Source organism: Ipomoea triloba, chromosome 7, assembly GCF_003576645.1.
Source record: "Ipomoea triloba cultivar NCNSP0323 chromosome 7, ASM357664v1".
NCBI lineage: Eukaryota > Viridiplantae > Streptophyta > Magnoliopsida > Solanales > Convolvulaceae > Ipomoea > Ipomoea triloba.
In genome coordinates this window covers 1,418,779-1,434,728 of record NC_044922.1, presented here as the reverse complement: position 1 = coordinate 1,434,728, position 15,950 = coordinate 1,418,779, and the positions used below count along the sequence as shown (strand labels likewise).

At 36.5% G+C, this 15,950-nt stretch overlaps 4 protein-coding genes across 4 annotated transcripts; 3 read left to right on the top strand and 1 right to left on the bottom strand.

The window, feature by feature from the left end:
- The first annotated feature begins 627 nt into the window (after positions 1 to 627).
- LOC116024748 (putative receptor-like protein kinase At3g47110) lies at positions 628 to 4,572 on the top strand. Its single transcript, XM_031265729.1, has 3 exons — positions 628 to 1,413; positions 1,543 to 3,700; positions 3,856 to 4,572. Exons 1-3 carry the CDS (start codon positions 796 to 798, stop codon positions 4,254 to 4,256), a joined length of 3,177 nt encoding a protein of 1,058 aa, XP_031121589.1. The 5' UTR covers positions 628 to 795; the 3' UTR covers positions 4,257 to 4,572.
- Positions 4,573 to 5,139: 567 nt separating this feature from the next.
- On the bottom strand, positions 5,140 to 6,634 carry LOC116026125 (salutaridinol 7-O-acetyltransferase-like). The gene has a single exon (XM_031267576.1). It carries the CDS (start codon positions 6,605 to 6,607, stop codon positions 5,276 to 5,278), a length of 1,332 nt encoding a protein of 443 aa, XP_031123436.1. The 5' UTR covers positions 6,608 to 6,634; the 3' UTR covers positions 5,140 to 5,275.
- Positions 6,635 to 10,608: 3,974 nt separating this feature from the next.
- Positions 10,609 to 11,433, top strand: LOC116025408 (LRR receptor-like serine/threonine-protein kinase EFR). Its single transcript, XM_031266629.1, has one exon. It carries the CDS (start codon positions 10,609 to 10,611, stop codon positions 11,431 to 11,433), a length of 825 nt encoding a protein of 274 aa, XP_031122489.1.
- An 18-nt stretch (positions 11,434 to 11,451) lies between these two features.
- Positions 11,452 to 14,063, top strand: LOC116025407 (putative receptor-like protein kinase At3g47110). The gene is made up of 2 exons (XM_031266628.1): positions 11,452 to 13,345; positions 13,524 to 14,063. The coding sequence occupies exons 1-2, from the start codon at positions 11,452 to 11,454 to the stop codon at positions 13,922 to 13,924; spliced, it is 2,295 nt and encodes a 764-aa protein (XP_031122488.1). The 3' UTR covers positions 13,925 to 14,063.
- Positions 14,064 to 15,950: the final 1,887 nt, after the last annotated feature.

The following is a 15,950-nucleotide window of genomic DNA, read 5'->3' as shown; positions in this document are numbered from 1 at the left end:
CTTTATCCTTCCTTTATAGTACTCTTGATTCTTTGTCCTTCCTTCCTGTTAGGACTCTAACAGAGTCAGCAGTACTAAAGAAGGGAACTATTATTTGAATTTTGTTGAACCTTGAAGCACTCCATATTTTACTTCAAATTAATTTAAAAAAAAAAACCACCAAAACATAAATAAATGTTACTGTGGGCCATCTTGTCAGACAACTAGTTAGAAAATTACAAATGTTGAGCAACTTGTTAGAAAATTACAAATGTTGAGCAACTTGTCAAAAAATTACAATTAGTAATTAAGGTGATAGAGTTCAGGATGCTAGGATACCAAGCGTAAACCTATAGCTAGTAGCGTACGCGTAACTTTATTTCTTTATATTCAAGTTGTTTTGATAATAGGATATTAGACTAGACTTTTTGAGCTGCTATCCAAAGCAGGTTAATGGAACAAATTGATTCGGGTATGTACGAATAGGATATTAGACTAGACTTTTTGAGCTGCTATCCAAAGCAGGTTAATGGAACAAATTGATTCGGGTATGTACGAATTTGGAGAGAGGCTTTGGTGCGGGAATGGCTAGCCGCCCAGGGTTGACCTTGGAGGCCGGCCTCGGGTTGCCAATCTTGGGCCTCAGGTCTCCAATCTTGGACTTTGGTCATCCATATATCTTCGTCCTGATTGTCTATCTTGGCCCGGGTCATCTTCTCAGCTTCTAGTTCATCTATCTCCATCACAGGGTATTATATATGTATACATGGAAACTCATCAGTGAATTAGTTTTTCATAAGCTTAATTTATCTATATATGCAAAATTGCAAACCCAATCATAATCGAGTTGTAGAGATTGAGGTGACGAAGATGAAGCAAGAGAAATCCATATTACTCTCTTGTTATTTTTCATCACCACCTGCACTTCGCACTCTTCTTCATCTTTTGTTTTGTCTATCATGTCTTATCCTTCCCACTTTCACTGTATCGACAATTCCACTCTCAAATGAAACCGATAGAATTGCCCTTTTAGATTTTAAACACCACATTTCTTATGATCCACATGGAGTGTTAGTTAATTCGTGGAATGATTCCGTGCATCACTGTGATTGGCCCGGAGTGAGATGCGGTCGTCGACACCGACGAGTTGTGGCTTTGGAGCTTCCTGGGAAGGGCTTGGTTGGCACCATATCTCCTCATATTGGAAATCTCACATTCCTCGGGGGGTTTGATCTTAGCGCTAATGGAATTCACGGTGGAATTCCCAGCGAAATTGGCCGTTTGTTTCGACTAAGATACCTCAACTTGTCTATCAATGCACTCACCGGAGAATTAGCTGCCGTCAACCTGAGTAGCTGTTTACAACTCAGGGTTGTCAACTTTTATCAAAATGGCCTCCATGGGAAGCTTCCTGTAAACCTTGTTTATTTGCAGGTCTGTTCAAACATTTTATAGGCTCAGATTGAAATTAAAAAAAGGCCGAAAAATTTGTTTTCAGATGATCAATTTGTTTTCTTGTTTTTCTTTTTTCACTTTTTTCACTTCGGGATGAATATTTTGCAGGAGTTACTGTTACTCAATCTGGGTGATAACCAGTTGACCGGTGAAATCCCTCCAGCTTTTGGGAATTTTTCATCGTTTAGAGTTTTGGCCTTGTTGTACAATCATTTGGAGGGGAGTATTCCTCATGAGATTGCAAAAGTTTGGGGTTTAAAAGCGCTTTCACTTGCTGCAAACAATCTGTCTGGTAGTCTTCCTTCTGCTTTCTTCAATAAGACTTCAATTACATATTTTTCAGTGACAGCAAACTCACTTCAAGGAACCATTCCTAGCGACATAGGAGACACCATGCCAAACTTGAAAGATTTCTTTTTCGGTGCCAACAAATTCCATGGAACCATCCCTGTTTCATTCCCCAATGCCTCTAAGCTTCAAAATCTCGAGTTATCACAAAACCATTTTGTAGGCAAGGTTCCTGGTAATCTTGGAATGTTGAAAGATCTTCAGCGTTTGAACCTTGAGCTCAATTTGCTTGGTGGCAATGATCCCCTCACTGACTTGGATTTTATAGCCTCTTTGTCAAATTGTAGCAATTTGAATGTATTTTCAATTCATAGAAATAGATTTGAAGGTAAATTGCCAGACACTATAGCTAACCTCTCATCCAACCTCTCTTTATTATTTCTAGGATGGAATAAGTTATCTGGACCGATACCAGTAGGAATAAAAAATCTAGTTGGCTTGACGGGTTTACATTTTGGAGGTAACTTTTTGTCGGGTGTTATTCCTGGTGAGATAGGTGAGTTGCAAAAACTACAAAAACTGTATTTAGGTACAAACCAATTTTCTGGAAAAATACCACCATCACTTTTTAACCTCACTTCTCTATTTTCACTATATATGGATAACAACAATTTAGATGGCAATATACCTTCGAGTGTGGGAAACTTTTGGAATTTGAATGAACTGGTCTTGTCGAGTAACAGACTTACTGGCACCATTCCTCAACAAGTTTTTGACTTGCCTTCTTTGTCTAAGTACCTTGACCTCTCTAGTAATTCATTCACGGGCCTTTTATCTCCTGCCATAGGCAAATTGAAAACACTAAATGTGTTAGACGTCCCTGGAAACAAATTATCAGGAAAAATTCCAGAAGCAATTGGGGATTGTTTAAGCTTGGAATATCTTGATTTGCATGCTAATCTCTTTCAAGGAAAAATCCCACCTTCTTTGGTTTCCTTGAAAAACATTAAGTATTTGGATCTCTCAAACAACAAGTTGAATGGAGAAATACCGAGAGATCTCCAAAAGCTCCCTCTCTTGCAATACTTAAACCTTTCTTTCAATGATCTAGAAGGTGAGGTGCCAACAAGTGGAATTTTTGCCAAGGCAAACAATGTATCATTGGTTGGAAACAAAAAACTTTGTGGTGGTGTACCTGAACTAAAGCTACCTCCATGTCTTGTGAAGAAAAGAAAACATAGAAAGCATATAAAACTTATGGTTCTTATCTTCACATGTGTTGGTGTGGCTCTAGTCTTTGCATCCTTTCTATCATTGCACTTGAGGAAGGACAAAAGGGAGAAATCTACTAAGCTATGCAAAGTTGAAAAGCTATCTATGATCACTTATTGTGATTTGCACCAGGCCATTGGTGGCTTCTCTGACATAAATTTGATTGGTACTGGTAGTTTTGGGTCTGTTTTCAAAGGAAGATTTGAGCAAGGTGAAGAACAATTAGTTGCAATAAAGGTGTTTGACCTCCTAAAGAATGGCGCTTCAAGGAGTTTTTTTACAGAATGTAATGTGTTAAAGAACATACGGCATCGCAATCTTGTTCCAATTTTGACATCTTGCTCAAGTTGTGATGCTTCGGGCAATGAGTTCAAAGCTCTAGTTTATGAGTTTATGGAAAATGGGGATCTTGATACATGGTTACATCCACATTCTTGTGATGGGGGTACACGTTTTTTGAGTGTTGTTCAGAGGCTAAACATTGCAATTGATGTTGCTTCAGCATTGCATTATCTCCATGATGATTGTGAATCAACAGTTATTCATTGTGATCTAAAACCAAGTAATATTCTTCTGGACAAAAACTTAGTTGCTCACGTTGGAGATTTTGGGATATCAAGACTTTATTCACAAATAGTTGAAAATTCATCTAGAGAGCAGACTTTTTCAATTGGATTAAAGGGATCCATTGGCTATGTTCCACCAGGTAATAAATTTTATAGCTTTGCCACATATTTCCATCATTATTATCTATATGAGAAAGTCAAAATCCTAAATCATATTTTTATGGGATATACATACAGCCATTCTCAAAGGCATTTGGTTTAATTTGTTTTTCTTTGACAAATTATTTGAATTTAGAATATGGAATGGGAGCACATGCATCAACTTTAGGAGATGTATATAGCTTTGGAATTCTTTTACTGGAAATGTTCACCGCAAAGAGACCCGTGGATGATTTATTTAATGACGGTTGTAGTTGTCTCTATGATTACGTTGAGATAGCACTGTCAAAACAAGTGATGGAGATAGTAGACCCATTGCTTTTAGCCTGCCTAGAAAGCCAGCATGGAACAAAACCAGATGAAGAGGTGAGCAGTCAAGGCAATTTGGTGGGGATGGAAGAGAACAAGATGCACAATTTCTTCATCTCTATCTTCAAAATTGGACTCACTTGTGCTTCAAGATCACCAATGGACCGCATGTATATGAATGATGTGACCAGGGAATTACACAAGATTAAAAGGACCTTCTGTGTATAAAAAGACCAATTGTGTTAAATTTGCTGTTTAATTAGCCTAATATATGTTTTTCTCTGTATTTAACATATATTTTGCTAGGTAATAATCACTTCTCTAGGCACGAAGACAATGGATACTTAAGAATCCAAGCAACACAATCATACATCTTCAAGATATCCGCTCTAAGTGTATTCCGACTAGGCCCACGTTCCACAAAAAGAATTCATGTCGAGAGGCGGCGATGATTGATTTTTTATTTCGGGGTTGGATTGATTTGGCATCCCTACTTTAGTGTATGTGTATTTTATGATAACTAACCTTGTACTCAATATCTAAAAAGATATCTGACCAAAATTTGTAATAATTATAAAAATATAACTGTCTTTTTTTTTTCTTTTCTTTCTTTCTTATTTTCTAACCTTTTGATCAACTCAGATAATTATAAATGTATTGACCATGCTATATCTTGGTGGATTATCTACTCTGATTCCTTGGTTGTGTGAATTAAAATTCTTATGTTGTGTTATGTATTTAGAAGATAATGTTTTATAAGTTAAGTCCAATTTTCTTTATTTTGTGTTTAATTCTTTGCTACATGTGCTAGTCATATTTTGCTTAGATGTTATATATTGATCAAACGGTGTTACGAGTAGCTTATCTTCTAACAATTTCTTAAGGTTAGTGTTCACCCTATTATTTTGTTTCCATCCTGAGATTTTTTTTTGCATCTAGATGATAATACTCATTTAACCTAATATGTGTTAGTCAATTTTTGTTTAATCATGCTCACTTCTATTTATTAATTTTTCAAGACTAATAACTAATTACTTTTTTTTTATCATTATTATTGCATATTACATGTCATAATCTCAATATCCAAAGAACAACAAACTTACTTCGGGTACTCATCTTAGCTACAATTATTGTACACACTTCCATAAATATTATTATATTATCCATTAAACAAATATCATCTCAATGGTATTGTAGAAGCTTCCATAAATATTACGGAGTATTTGTTTTAAAGAGTAGCGGGGAATTCATAGCTTTGGTTTAGGAGAGGCAGAAACATAGGTAAGAAAGTGGCGGTTTTGCATTAAAGCATGCATAACCTCCTTAGGCAATCCCATCCACACTTCTACCGCTCCACCAATGGTGTCTAAGAAAAGCACCGTTGAATTCTTGAGCAAATTCACCACCAGTCTTGGCTTCCCCCACCCGAAATCAACTTCGTAATACGGTTGTCTAAGCAGACTGCTTGTGTACAACGTTGTCGTTGAAGAATCTTTGTTGCGCACCATTTCATGACCTCTGGCAAACGCCGCGCGCAACAACCCTCCTTCGCCGTAAATCTTCCTTGCCGCCCCGTCGTTCACAGCTCGGAGAGAATCGCGTATTTTCTCCACCAATTGAACGGCGGTTACGACGGTGCCGTCTTTCGCCGCCTCGCAGTGAACGGTGGCTCCGTAGGCTAAGCTCCCTAGACAGTTGGGCGGCAGCGGCGGCTCCATCCTGCTCCGCAAGTTCACCATGCAGGATAACTGCACAGTTTGAGTTTGAGGAGTTGCGTTTATCACTGCCGCCCATACTAACGCCGTTAACGCCTCTGTGCGAGACGGGCGTTGATGGGACCTCTTGTTGTTTTTCTTACATATTAATTCTTCTCTGAGTTGAGCTATGGCCTTGGCGGGAACGACGAACCTTTTAACAATCATGTCTTTCCCTTCCTGCTCGACTGCCTCTGCCGCCATCTTCACTGATCGTTCAATGGCAGAAGTATCCGTCAATGGAGGGAATAAGATGGTAGACTGATCGGAAATGAAGCCATTCCCATTCACAGCACAGCCACGGTTGATGGACGCCCAGGTTTCAAAGAAGATAGCCACGGCTGAAGCATCGGCTATGGCGTGTGAAACGGAAACCCCAAAACCAATTCCCCCGCAGCTGAACCGGTTCACCTGAACCGCCACCAGTGCCTTTCCTACCGGTTGGGGCTCATAAACCTTTCCAATAGGAATCAGCAGCTTAATCTTCTCCATCTCAGGATTCTCCAGTAAACAAGACATGATTTCAGCAACATCGGCCACAATAAACTCGACACCTTCGTCATTACATTCGATTGTTAGCTTGTCCTCCTTCACCCTCCCTGCTAGCGGGTACATTAGAGACAGGGTTTCGGAGAGTGATTTCTTGAGCTCATCAATGGTATGATCATGAGAATAAGCTCCGGAGGAGGAGTCGTAGAAGAAGACGAATGGAACCCTGACGTTGAGAGCGCATTGATCCAAAAATGAGAGTTTGTAATTCTTGAGACTTTCAGGTGTCGGAGAGGATGGTCTCACTATTTCTTTGCTCCGAACTTCAACTTTCATGGTTATCAGCTACAATCTAGAAGTTGCTTTCAGGTGTCGGAGAGGATGGCCACCACTATGTATTCATTTTATTTATATCTGCATGCTTGGATTATTTTATAACATGCATGCTTAACGTGAGCTTTGCAAAGGTCAATATATTATAAGGAGTGGGCAGCTAGTTGGTTAGACAGTTTGCCTGGTAATGATAAGATAAGACTTTATTACTTTAAGTTTGATTATTTGTGGATTGACTGATTGACTTTTTTTATTTGAATTGATTACTTACTGATAATTTTAGGCTAGTTAATTTCTGGTGTACTTTGTTAACAACCTTGTGTGGTACGTGTAGATTTTTCTCATCTCTCAAAAAATATATTATAAAGAGTAATGCTAATCTTCACACAATTTTATTTACAACATTAAGAGCAAGCTCATCAAAAGTTTCTTCTTGGTTTTTACTCTACAAGAAAAAAAAAAAAATCTTTTATTGTAAGTGCATGTTAGGCGTACATGCCACACCTAATTGGCACGTAAATGCAACAAATTTTTTTTTCTCACCTTTTTAACATACCCTCTATTTTATATGGGACCTTAAAAATTATGAGAAAAAAAACCTACCATGGTTGAGCATGCTCTAAGTATCCCTCCTTTATTTAAGGATATATGTCCTTGAATTTATTATCATAACCAATCACTCCATCCAAACTTACACTAACCACCAATATATCGTTGTTATTTATTTTTTATTTTTTATTTTTTTGTGAAAATCATTGTTAATTGAGGCGTACGAATCCAACACAAATAACGTTAATCTATTAAACTATATAATAGCCTAGTACTCGAGATTATTAATATTATGTTTATATGGAGTATGTCATCACAGCAGCATTATTGCTTATTTATTTGTCAATAATAATGTGTTGGCATTAGGATGTCCAATTTTAATTCAAAACCGATGAATTGGTTCGATAAGATCGAGAAATTTTAAAGTTAGGGACGAAATATTTTAGCCCGATAAAAATCAGCCCGACTGATAAGTTCGATGGTCCAATAATACGAGTCACTCAAGACTATTCTTTGTTAAATAAGTAATGTGGAACAAAATATACATGGACTTTAAGTACTCCAGCTTCCAATTTGTGAAACAGTTTGCGAATCATCACAGCTAGATAAGTTGTTTCTATGTCAGACGGTAAGAAATAACTTACCATTCTATTGAATCATGTTGTAAACATTCCAATTTATGATTTAATGAATTAGTTTTCTTTCTTTCAAAAAAAAAAACCTAACATTTAAATATGCACAAGAACTAATATAAAGTAAGTACTTTTACAAATTGCACAATAAGTCATCAACTAGTATAAGAAATTGCACAATAAATAATTTTACAAAGTGAACATCAAGTCTTCAACTAGTATAATAAATAGCACAGTACAATAAATAATTTCATGAAGTGAACATCAAGTCATCAACTAGTACAAAAATTGCACAATAAATAATTTCACAAATTGCATATCAAATCACCAACTAGTATAAGAAATTCCACTCACATACCTCAATATCAAATTATGTGGACTCCAATTGTTGTCAACAAAGTGTGTTGTAATAGCCTGTATCCCTTTTTTTGATTAGATGATGTCCAGTAGTCAATGCAACCCACTTGAACTACTATTCATAACTTCAATAATTGTAGTCTTTTGAGGCTCGTACATTTTCAAGATATCCGCTCTATGTGTATTCTGATTATGCTCACATTCCTCGAAAAAATTCACTATTCAGGGACGGGGATTAATTTTTCTTGTCGGAGTCGGGTTGAATTGTCGTCCCTACTTAAGAGTGTATTTCTTGATTACTAACCTAATTACACACAATACCTAAAAGGAGTATGTACACTTAAGTTTGTTCACCAAAGTTTGTAATAATTATAAAAATATCACCATGTTTTTTTCTTACTTTCTAACCTTGGCAAAAACTTGTGTGAGACCGTCTCACCATGAGACGGTCGGGTTGGGTCGGGTCAAGATGCAAATATAACACTTATATGCACAAATGTCATACTTATATGCTCAAATGTAATACTAATCAGGAATAAAATTTTTGTTACTTATAAGGGTAAATGTAATACTTTTAAGGGAAAATACAATACTTTTACATTTCGATTTAAAAGTATTACATTTTTCCTCAAAAGTATTATATTTGCCCTTATAAGTAAGGGGCACTTGTCAACATTATTTATTATGAAAAATTTATTACTTTTTCTCTTATAAGTAACAAAAATTGTAGTCTTGATTAGTGTTATATTTGAGCATATAAGTATGAAATTTGCACATATAAGTATGACATTTGCATGGTCCTTTGACCCGACCCGACCCGTCTCACGAATAAGGATCCGTGAGACAGTCTTACACAAGTGTGACCCCTAACCTTTTGATCAACTCAAATAGACAGGTAAAATTATTACACAACAAAATAAACAAACATACATGATAATGTTGGAAAAATAGCTTGAAAATGGCATTTTAAATAGTCATTTTATGGTACAAATATAAGTAGGGTCCACATCCGATTTGGATCGGGTTAAAGTGGATGTAGATTTTTCATAGTTAGACGAAAAGATCGATATATGGTACGCTCAAAATGGATAATGGATGAATGAGAAATTTGATTTAAAATAGACCCAGAAGTAAGATTAGCGAAGGATAAAGTTATATAGTTATAACTTATAAAGTAAGATTAGCGAAGTTTCCAATTGAGTATCAAAGTAGATTCCTAGTTCTCACCGCAAATTCTTTTTTTACAACCATGTATTTGTTCCAATGTGCTTTTGACCACCAAATTGCAGTCTTCTTTTTCTCTTGACGTCAAGTCAACTTAAGCTATAGCTACTCGATCATTATCCTACAAGAAAATAAAGTTATTATAAAATTGAATAATCATTTAATGATATATAAATTAGTATTTGCAATACTATTACTTGAAAAGCTATAACTAGTAATAGATAAGGTGTAACTTTATTTCAGTCCTTGTGTTTTCCCACATCATTTAGTTGGTTACGATTAGCCCCATCTCAAATGTATTCGTACTTGCATTGTAACCCAACACATGAGATTAAGTGTTTGAATTAGTGTAATAATAAGTTCATTCAAAAAAAAAAAAATCAAATTTACCAACTGAAAAATCACTGAAATTTACTAATGAATTTGATTGGTAAAATATTAAAATTTTGTAGGTATTTAAGCATCTATTTAATTTGTTGTTAAATCTTTTAGTATTTGACTAGCTATTTTCTTGTAGTGAGTGAAGTTTTCAAGTAGTATCAAAGTGGGTCCTTAGTTATCACCACCCAATTGAATTCCAATCTTCCACCATCTATCTCAGTTGGTTTGCACTAAAGACGCATGGTTGAATTCTGACAATAGTGATGTAGGAATTCACTAGCTATTTTGTGTGAGTGACTCTTTGTAGGCACCAGGCATGTCTTTCGACAGAAAGGGTAGTCACTGCTATTTAATCCCCCACAATCTTGTTGATTTAGGGCCCTCAGGGAGTGATTTCCCCAATGGGCTTCCACCACTAAGGTTTATCTTTTCTATTTACACAGGTAGCTCAGTTAATTCCTGAGTGACATATTTGTGTCAAAGACGCATAGTTAAATTCTAGTAACAACAATGTGAGAATTCTTCTATGTGAGTGACTCCTTGTAGGCACTAAGAACTAGACATACATGTCCTCCCACATAAGAGATAGTCACGGCCGGCTATTTAACTCTCCACAATCTTGTTAATCTGATCCCGAGTATATATGGGGCCCTCGAGGAGGAATTTCCCCAATGACCCAAGGTTTTTCTTTTCCAATGGGCTTTTGATCACCAAATTCCAAGTCTTCCACTTTGAGGCCGGTTTCTCTTGACGTCAACTCAACTAATGATAGCTTGTCATGTGATTCCATAATCCCTATAAGATAAATACCCTCACTCTCGTATTAATCTAAACCCAACTTATTGAGTTGTAGAGATTGAGATGATGAAGACCAAACATGAAACAACCAAATCGCTCTCTTATTTTCCATCATCATCATCTACACTTTCTATTATCAATCTTCTATGTTGCCTAACATTTCTCACCCTCCCCACTTCCACTCTATCAACAATTCTCCACTCAAACGAAACCGATAGAATTGCCCTTCTAGATTTCAAGCACCGGATTTCCCACGACCCGCGTGAAGTATTACTCAACTCGTGGAATGACTCAGTGCACCATTGTCGCTGGCAAGGAGTGAGTTGTGGCCGCCGGCACCAACGAGTTGTGGCTTTGAGGCTTCCCGAGAAGGGTTTGGTCGGAACCATTTCTCCTCATATAGGAAACCTAACGTTCCGCAGGGATTTTAATCTTAGTGGGAATGGATTGTACGGTCAAGTTCCGAGTGAAATTGGCAAATTGTTGCGCCTGAGATCCCTCAATCTGTTCGCCAATGCCCTCACCGGAGAACTCGCCGGCGTTAATCTCAGCAGCTGTGTACGCCTTGAGCAAATCGTGATTTCAAGAAATGGACTCCATGGGAGGCTCCCCGTAAGGCTATCCAGTTTGAAGAAGCTGAGATCTCTTAGGCTGGGTAGAAACCATTTCACAGGTGGGATTCCTCCTTCTTTTGGGAACCTTTCATCGCTCCAGTTCTTGGGTTTGGATGAGAATCATTTGGGTGGAAGTGTTCCTAATGAGATTTCAGAGTTATGGGGTTTGAATATCCTTCTTCTTGATGCCAACAATCTCACTGGTACACTATCTTCATCTCTCTTCAATATCACCTCCGTTAGAGTTATTTCAATAACGGATAACTCACTCTAAGGAACCATTCCAAGCTCCATGGGTGACACCATGCCAAACTTGAAAGTATTTTATATTAGTGGCAATAAGTTCCATGGAGCCATCCCTGTTTCATTTCCCAATGCCTCGAACCTTCGATATTTTGAAGTGGCAGAAAATTATTTTGTAGGTAAAGTTCCAGTTAATGTTGGGAAGTTAAAACATCTTGTAAATTTCAACCTCGAGGCCAATTTTCTTGATGGCAATGGCCCTCTTGAGGATTTGGCTTTCATACCCTCTTTGGCAAATTGTAGTAATTTACAAATATTTTCCATTACAAGAAATAGACTTGAAGGTAAATTGCCAAATGCCATAGGGAACTTTTCATCCCAACTCACTTATTTGGGCATGGGAGAGAATGGGTTATTGGGAACAATACCAATGGGAATAAAGAATCTAATCGGGTTGATTGCTTTAATGTTGGGAAATAATCTTTTATCGGGTGGTATTCCTAGTGAGATAGGTGACTTGAAAAATTTGCAAGGATTGGGGTTAAATTATAATGGATTCGTTGGAGAAATACCATCTACTCTGTTCAACCTCACCTCTCTAACTTTTCTTTATTTAGAGCACAACAATTTTGATGGCAATATCCCTTCAAATGTGGGAAACTTTTGGAATTTGAATGAATTGTACTTGTCTCACAACAAATTCAATGGCACCATTACTCAACAAGTTTTTGCATTGCCATCTTTGTCTATGGTTCTTGCCCTCTCTGATAATTCATTCATTGGTCCATTATCTCCTGATGTGGGTAAATTAAAAACATTATCTGTGTTAGACATATCAAAAAACAAGTTATTAGGAAAAATTCCCGAGTCACTTGGAGATTGTTTGACCATTCAATATCTTGATTTGCATGCAAATCACCTTGAAGGAAAAATCCCACATTCTTTGATTTCGCTAAGAAACATTAGGTATTTGGACCTCTCAAACAACAAGTTGTGTGGAGAAATACCCAAAGGATTCCAAAAGCTCCTTTCCTTGAAACATTTGAATCTTTCCTTTAATGATTTGGAAGGAGAGGTGCCAACAGTTGGAGTTTTTACAAAGGCAAACAGTATATCATTGTTAGGAAACAAGAAACTTTGTGGTGGTATACCTGAGCTAAAGCTACCTCCATGTCCTATGAAGACAAGAAAACATAGAAAACATCTAAAGTTATTGGAAGAAATCTTCATATGTGTTAGCATAGCATTGGTGCTTGCATCGTTTCTTGCTTTTCTAACATTGTATTTGAGGAAGGGCAAAGAGAGAGAATCTACGAAGCTATTCAAAGTTGAAAAACTTTCCAAAGTCTCTTATAGTGATTTGCACCGAGCGACCGGAGGTTTTCACGAGAAAAATTTGATCGGTTCTGGAAGTTTTGGGTCTGTTTACAAAGGAAGATTTGAGCAAGGTGGAGAACAAATAATTGCGATAAAAGTACTCGACCTTTTAAAAAGTGGAGCTTCAAAGAGTTTTCTTGCAGAATGTAAAGTTTTGAAGAACATACGTCATCGAAATCTTGTTCCAATTTTGACTTGTTGCTCGAGCATTGATTTTGTAGGTAATGCATTCAAAGCTCTTGTTTATGAGTTTATGGAAAATGGGGATCTAGATATGTGGTTGCATACACATTCTAATATTGATGCAAGGACAAATGTTCTAAGTGTTCTTCAAAGGTTAAACATCGCAATTGATGTAGCTTCTGCGTTGCATTATCTTCACAATGATTGTGAACCAATGGTTATTCATTGTGATCTGAAGCCAAGTAACATTTTACTTGACAAATTAGCCGCTCATGTTGGAGACTTTGGAATATCAAGGCTTTATTCACGAACAATTGAAGATTCATTTGAAGATCAGCCTAGTACATTCGGGTTAAAGGGGTCAATTGGTTATGTTCCACCAGGTAAAGATATTATCAGTAAAAGCTTTAACAAGTATATGTTTTCATAACTACCTAAGATAAAATCATAATCATATATTATATTCTATGTTCAAGAAACTCCTTTCCATGCTATAGTAGATGCTCTATTAATTCTTAGGTTTGATCTGTTTCTTTGTTTTCACTAACTATTTGAATGTAGAATACGGGACAGGAGCAAAGGCATCAGCCTTGGGAGATGTATATAGCTATGGAATCCTTTTGTTGGAAATGTTTACTGCAAAAAGACCCACGGATGATTTGTTCAACAATGAAAATACCAGTCTCTATGAGTATGTGGAGATGGCGTTGCCAGAGCAAGTGATGAAAATTGTAGACCCATTTCTATTAGCATGCCTAGAAAACAGCCATGGAATAGCACAAGATGTAGAGTTGGACAATCATAGCAATTTGGTGAAAATTGAAGAGAGCACGATGCATAGCTTTTTCCTCTCCATCTTCAAAATTGGACTCTCTTGTGCTTCTATTTCACCAACTAATCGTCTACATATGAAAGATGTCACCGGAGAATTGGAGAAGATTAAAAAGGCCTTCTTTGTATAAGACAGAACACATCTTGTGACAGAATATTACCACCGGTGAACTGGCAATGAAGATTAGTTTGGCTAGCTAGACAAAAATGATGGTATAAGGAGCCCATCTCAAATCCAAACTTTCAATATAATGTTCATAGTAGGGATTTAACCCCACTCTACCATTAAAACGCGATTTGAATGTTTGAATTAGTGTAAGTTCCATGATATTTCAATAGAATATGAGAACTTAAGCAATCCAAGTCACTTGAGCAAAGTTTTCTTCTTTCCCCATTTTGTTGAGTTTGGTCTGACTTGCTTTACTTTTGAAATCTCTGTCCAATTCAAAGTCAATTTTTTAACTTAATCTAAACAATTTTCACTAATGGCCCGCATCTTCCTTTGTTTAAAGTAGCTTTTTAAAAGTAGTTTTGCAAAGTTTTTTTTAGACAATTTAATGAACTAAACCAAAATACGTTTTATTAGTTTTGCTTTTAAAAGTTTTTATTAATTGGTAGTTAGTGTAAGTCTGGATGGAGTGATTGGTCATGTTTGTTTATAAATGTATTGTATTATGTTTAAATAAAGTTTTTTGTCCTTTTTATTTTTAAAAAATAAATTATATCAACTCAACAATTTAGTGTAACTGACTAGCTAACTCTTTTTTTTTCTTTTTTCTTTTTTTTTTGTCATGACCGAGCAGGCCCTAACTATAAGAGGTGCCTTTAAGCACTTTTAATCTCATACCATACTCAAACTAATCCCCGTTCACATTGGGCCGGCCTAGTTAAGGGGCAAAGTGCTCACCAAATTGGTTAAAATCAACTTAAAGCAAGTAATCATGTGTGAGACTGATTTGGTTAGCTGGAATATAAAAGCATAAATGTAAAGAGATTGAGAAAGAGATTTTTATAGTGGTTTAATTTGGTAACGATCTACTTCACTCATCTCCCTAAAGTCTTAGTAGGTTTTCACTAGTATCTTCTCAAAAATACAAGTAAACTGATCCTCACATAGTGTTTCCACAAAGCACTGTTGATCGCAAGTAGTGTTTCTTCAATCCAGATAAGCCTTCCGATCTTCAACACTTGATCTCCATTCCAAGGGTGAGCCATGAAGTCGGCTTGAGCAAGTGATCTAAAGCCACAACTCCAAAGAATGCGATTGTGTTTATCTTCACAAGGGATGCGGCATGGACAGTGAATTTGGATGAATCACAATGAAACTTTAAGTTGCTCTAAATTATGAACATCGAAAACATCAAGTATATATCTCTCTCTAAAATTGTAAAATGCACAATGGTCCAACAATATCCACGACAATAATTTCGAATGTAACTTTTCTGAGCTTCGGAGTCTTTTATACATAGGATAGAAGTGAGGGTACGGTATGCTGGTAATCTTCCAGAAAAACTGAATAAGTCTGGTACGCCATTGTGACAAGTGTCCAAATCTACCACTAACTCCAGCGTGTTACAAATGTACTTTTTGTGTTATTGTGTAACTTCATTTGTCCTTTTCCTCATAGTTTGCGCGATTTTGAAAAAAGACTTGCAGCAGTGCCCTTTCTTCATCTATCCAAGGGCTAGGAGAAATCCAACTATCTTCATCTAATATGCTTCAAAGACTCAGCTGGTCTACTTTGGTCAGCTTCAAGCTGAAATATAAACAACTCCTAAGTTTTAGGCCTAAACTAAAGATACCTAGCTGAATACAGAAATATGAAACAATTAGATATCTAATGTCCTAATACAATTTTAACATCATCAAAATCTAAGTACAATGGTTCCTAACATCTTCATGAAAGTTGTAGCCCTTTGAGTTAGCTTTCCAATAACTCATAAATCACATAGTTTTGAAATTCTTAAACTGAGATAGGACCTAAATACTGAGCAGTGATCGTGCTGTGTGTGAATTTCAACTTTTTTTATTTTTTTGCTCAACTTTAGTCCTGCTTTGTTCATTTGATTAAGACCATTGAAAGTAACACTCTTTGATTCCAAGAGATGTTACATTGTATCCTACTCCATCATATTACTTCATCTTGGCTCCCATAGA

Coding starts and splice junctions, on each gene's coding strand:
- LOC116024748 (XM_031265729.1), top strand. CDS start 796: ATGCAAAATTGCAAACCCAATCATAATCGAGTTGTAGAGATTGAGGTG. Junction 1,414..1,542: donor TAAACCTTGTTTATTTGCAG/GTCTGTTCAAAC, acceptor AATATTTTGCAG/GAGTTACTGTTACTCAATCT. Junction 3,701..3,855: donor CATTGGCTATGTTCCACCAG/GTAATAAATTTT, acceptor ATTTGAATTTAG/AATATGGAATGGGAGCACAT.
- LOC116026125 (XM_031267576.1), bottom strand. CDS start 6,607: ATGAAAGTTGAAGTTCGGAGCAAAGAAATAGTGAGACCATCCTCTCCG.
- LOC116025408 (XM_031266629.1), top strand. CDS start 10,609: ATGATGAAGACCAAACATGAAACAACCAAATCGCTCTCTTATTTTCCA.
- LOC116025407 (XM_031266628.1), top strand. CDS start 11,452: ATGGGTGACACCATGCCAAACTTGAAAGTATTTTATATTAGTGGCAAT. Junction 13,346..13,523: donor AATTGGTTATGTTCCACCAG/GTAAAGATATTA, acceptor ATTTGAATGTAG/AATACGGGACAGGAGCAAAG.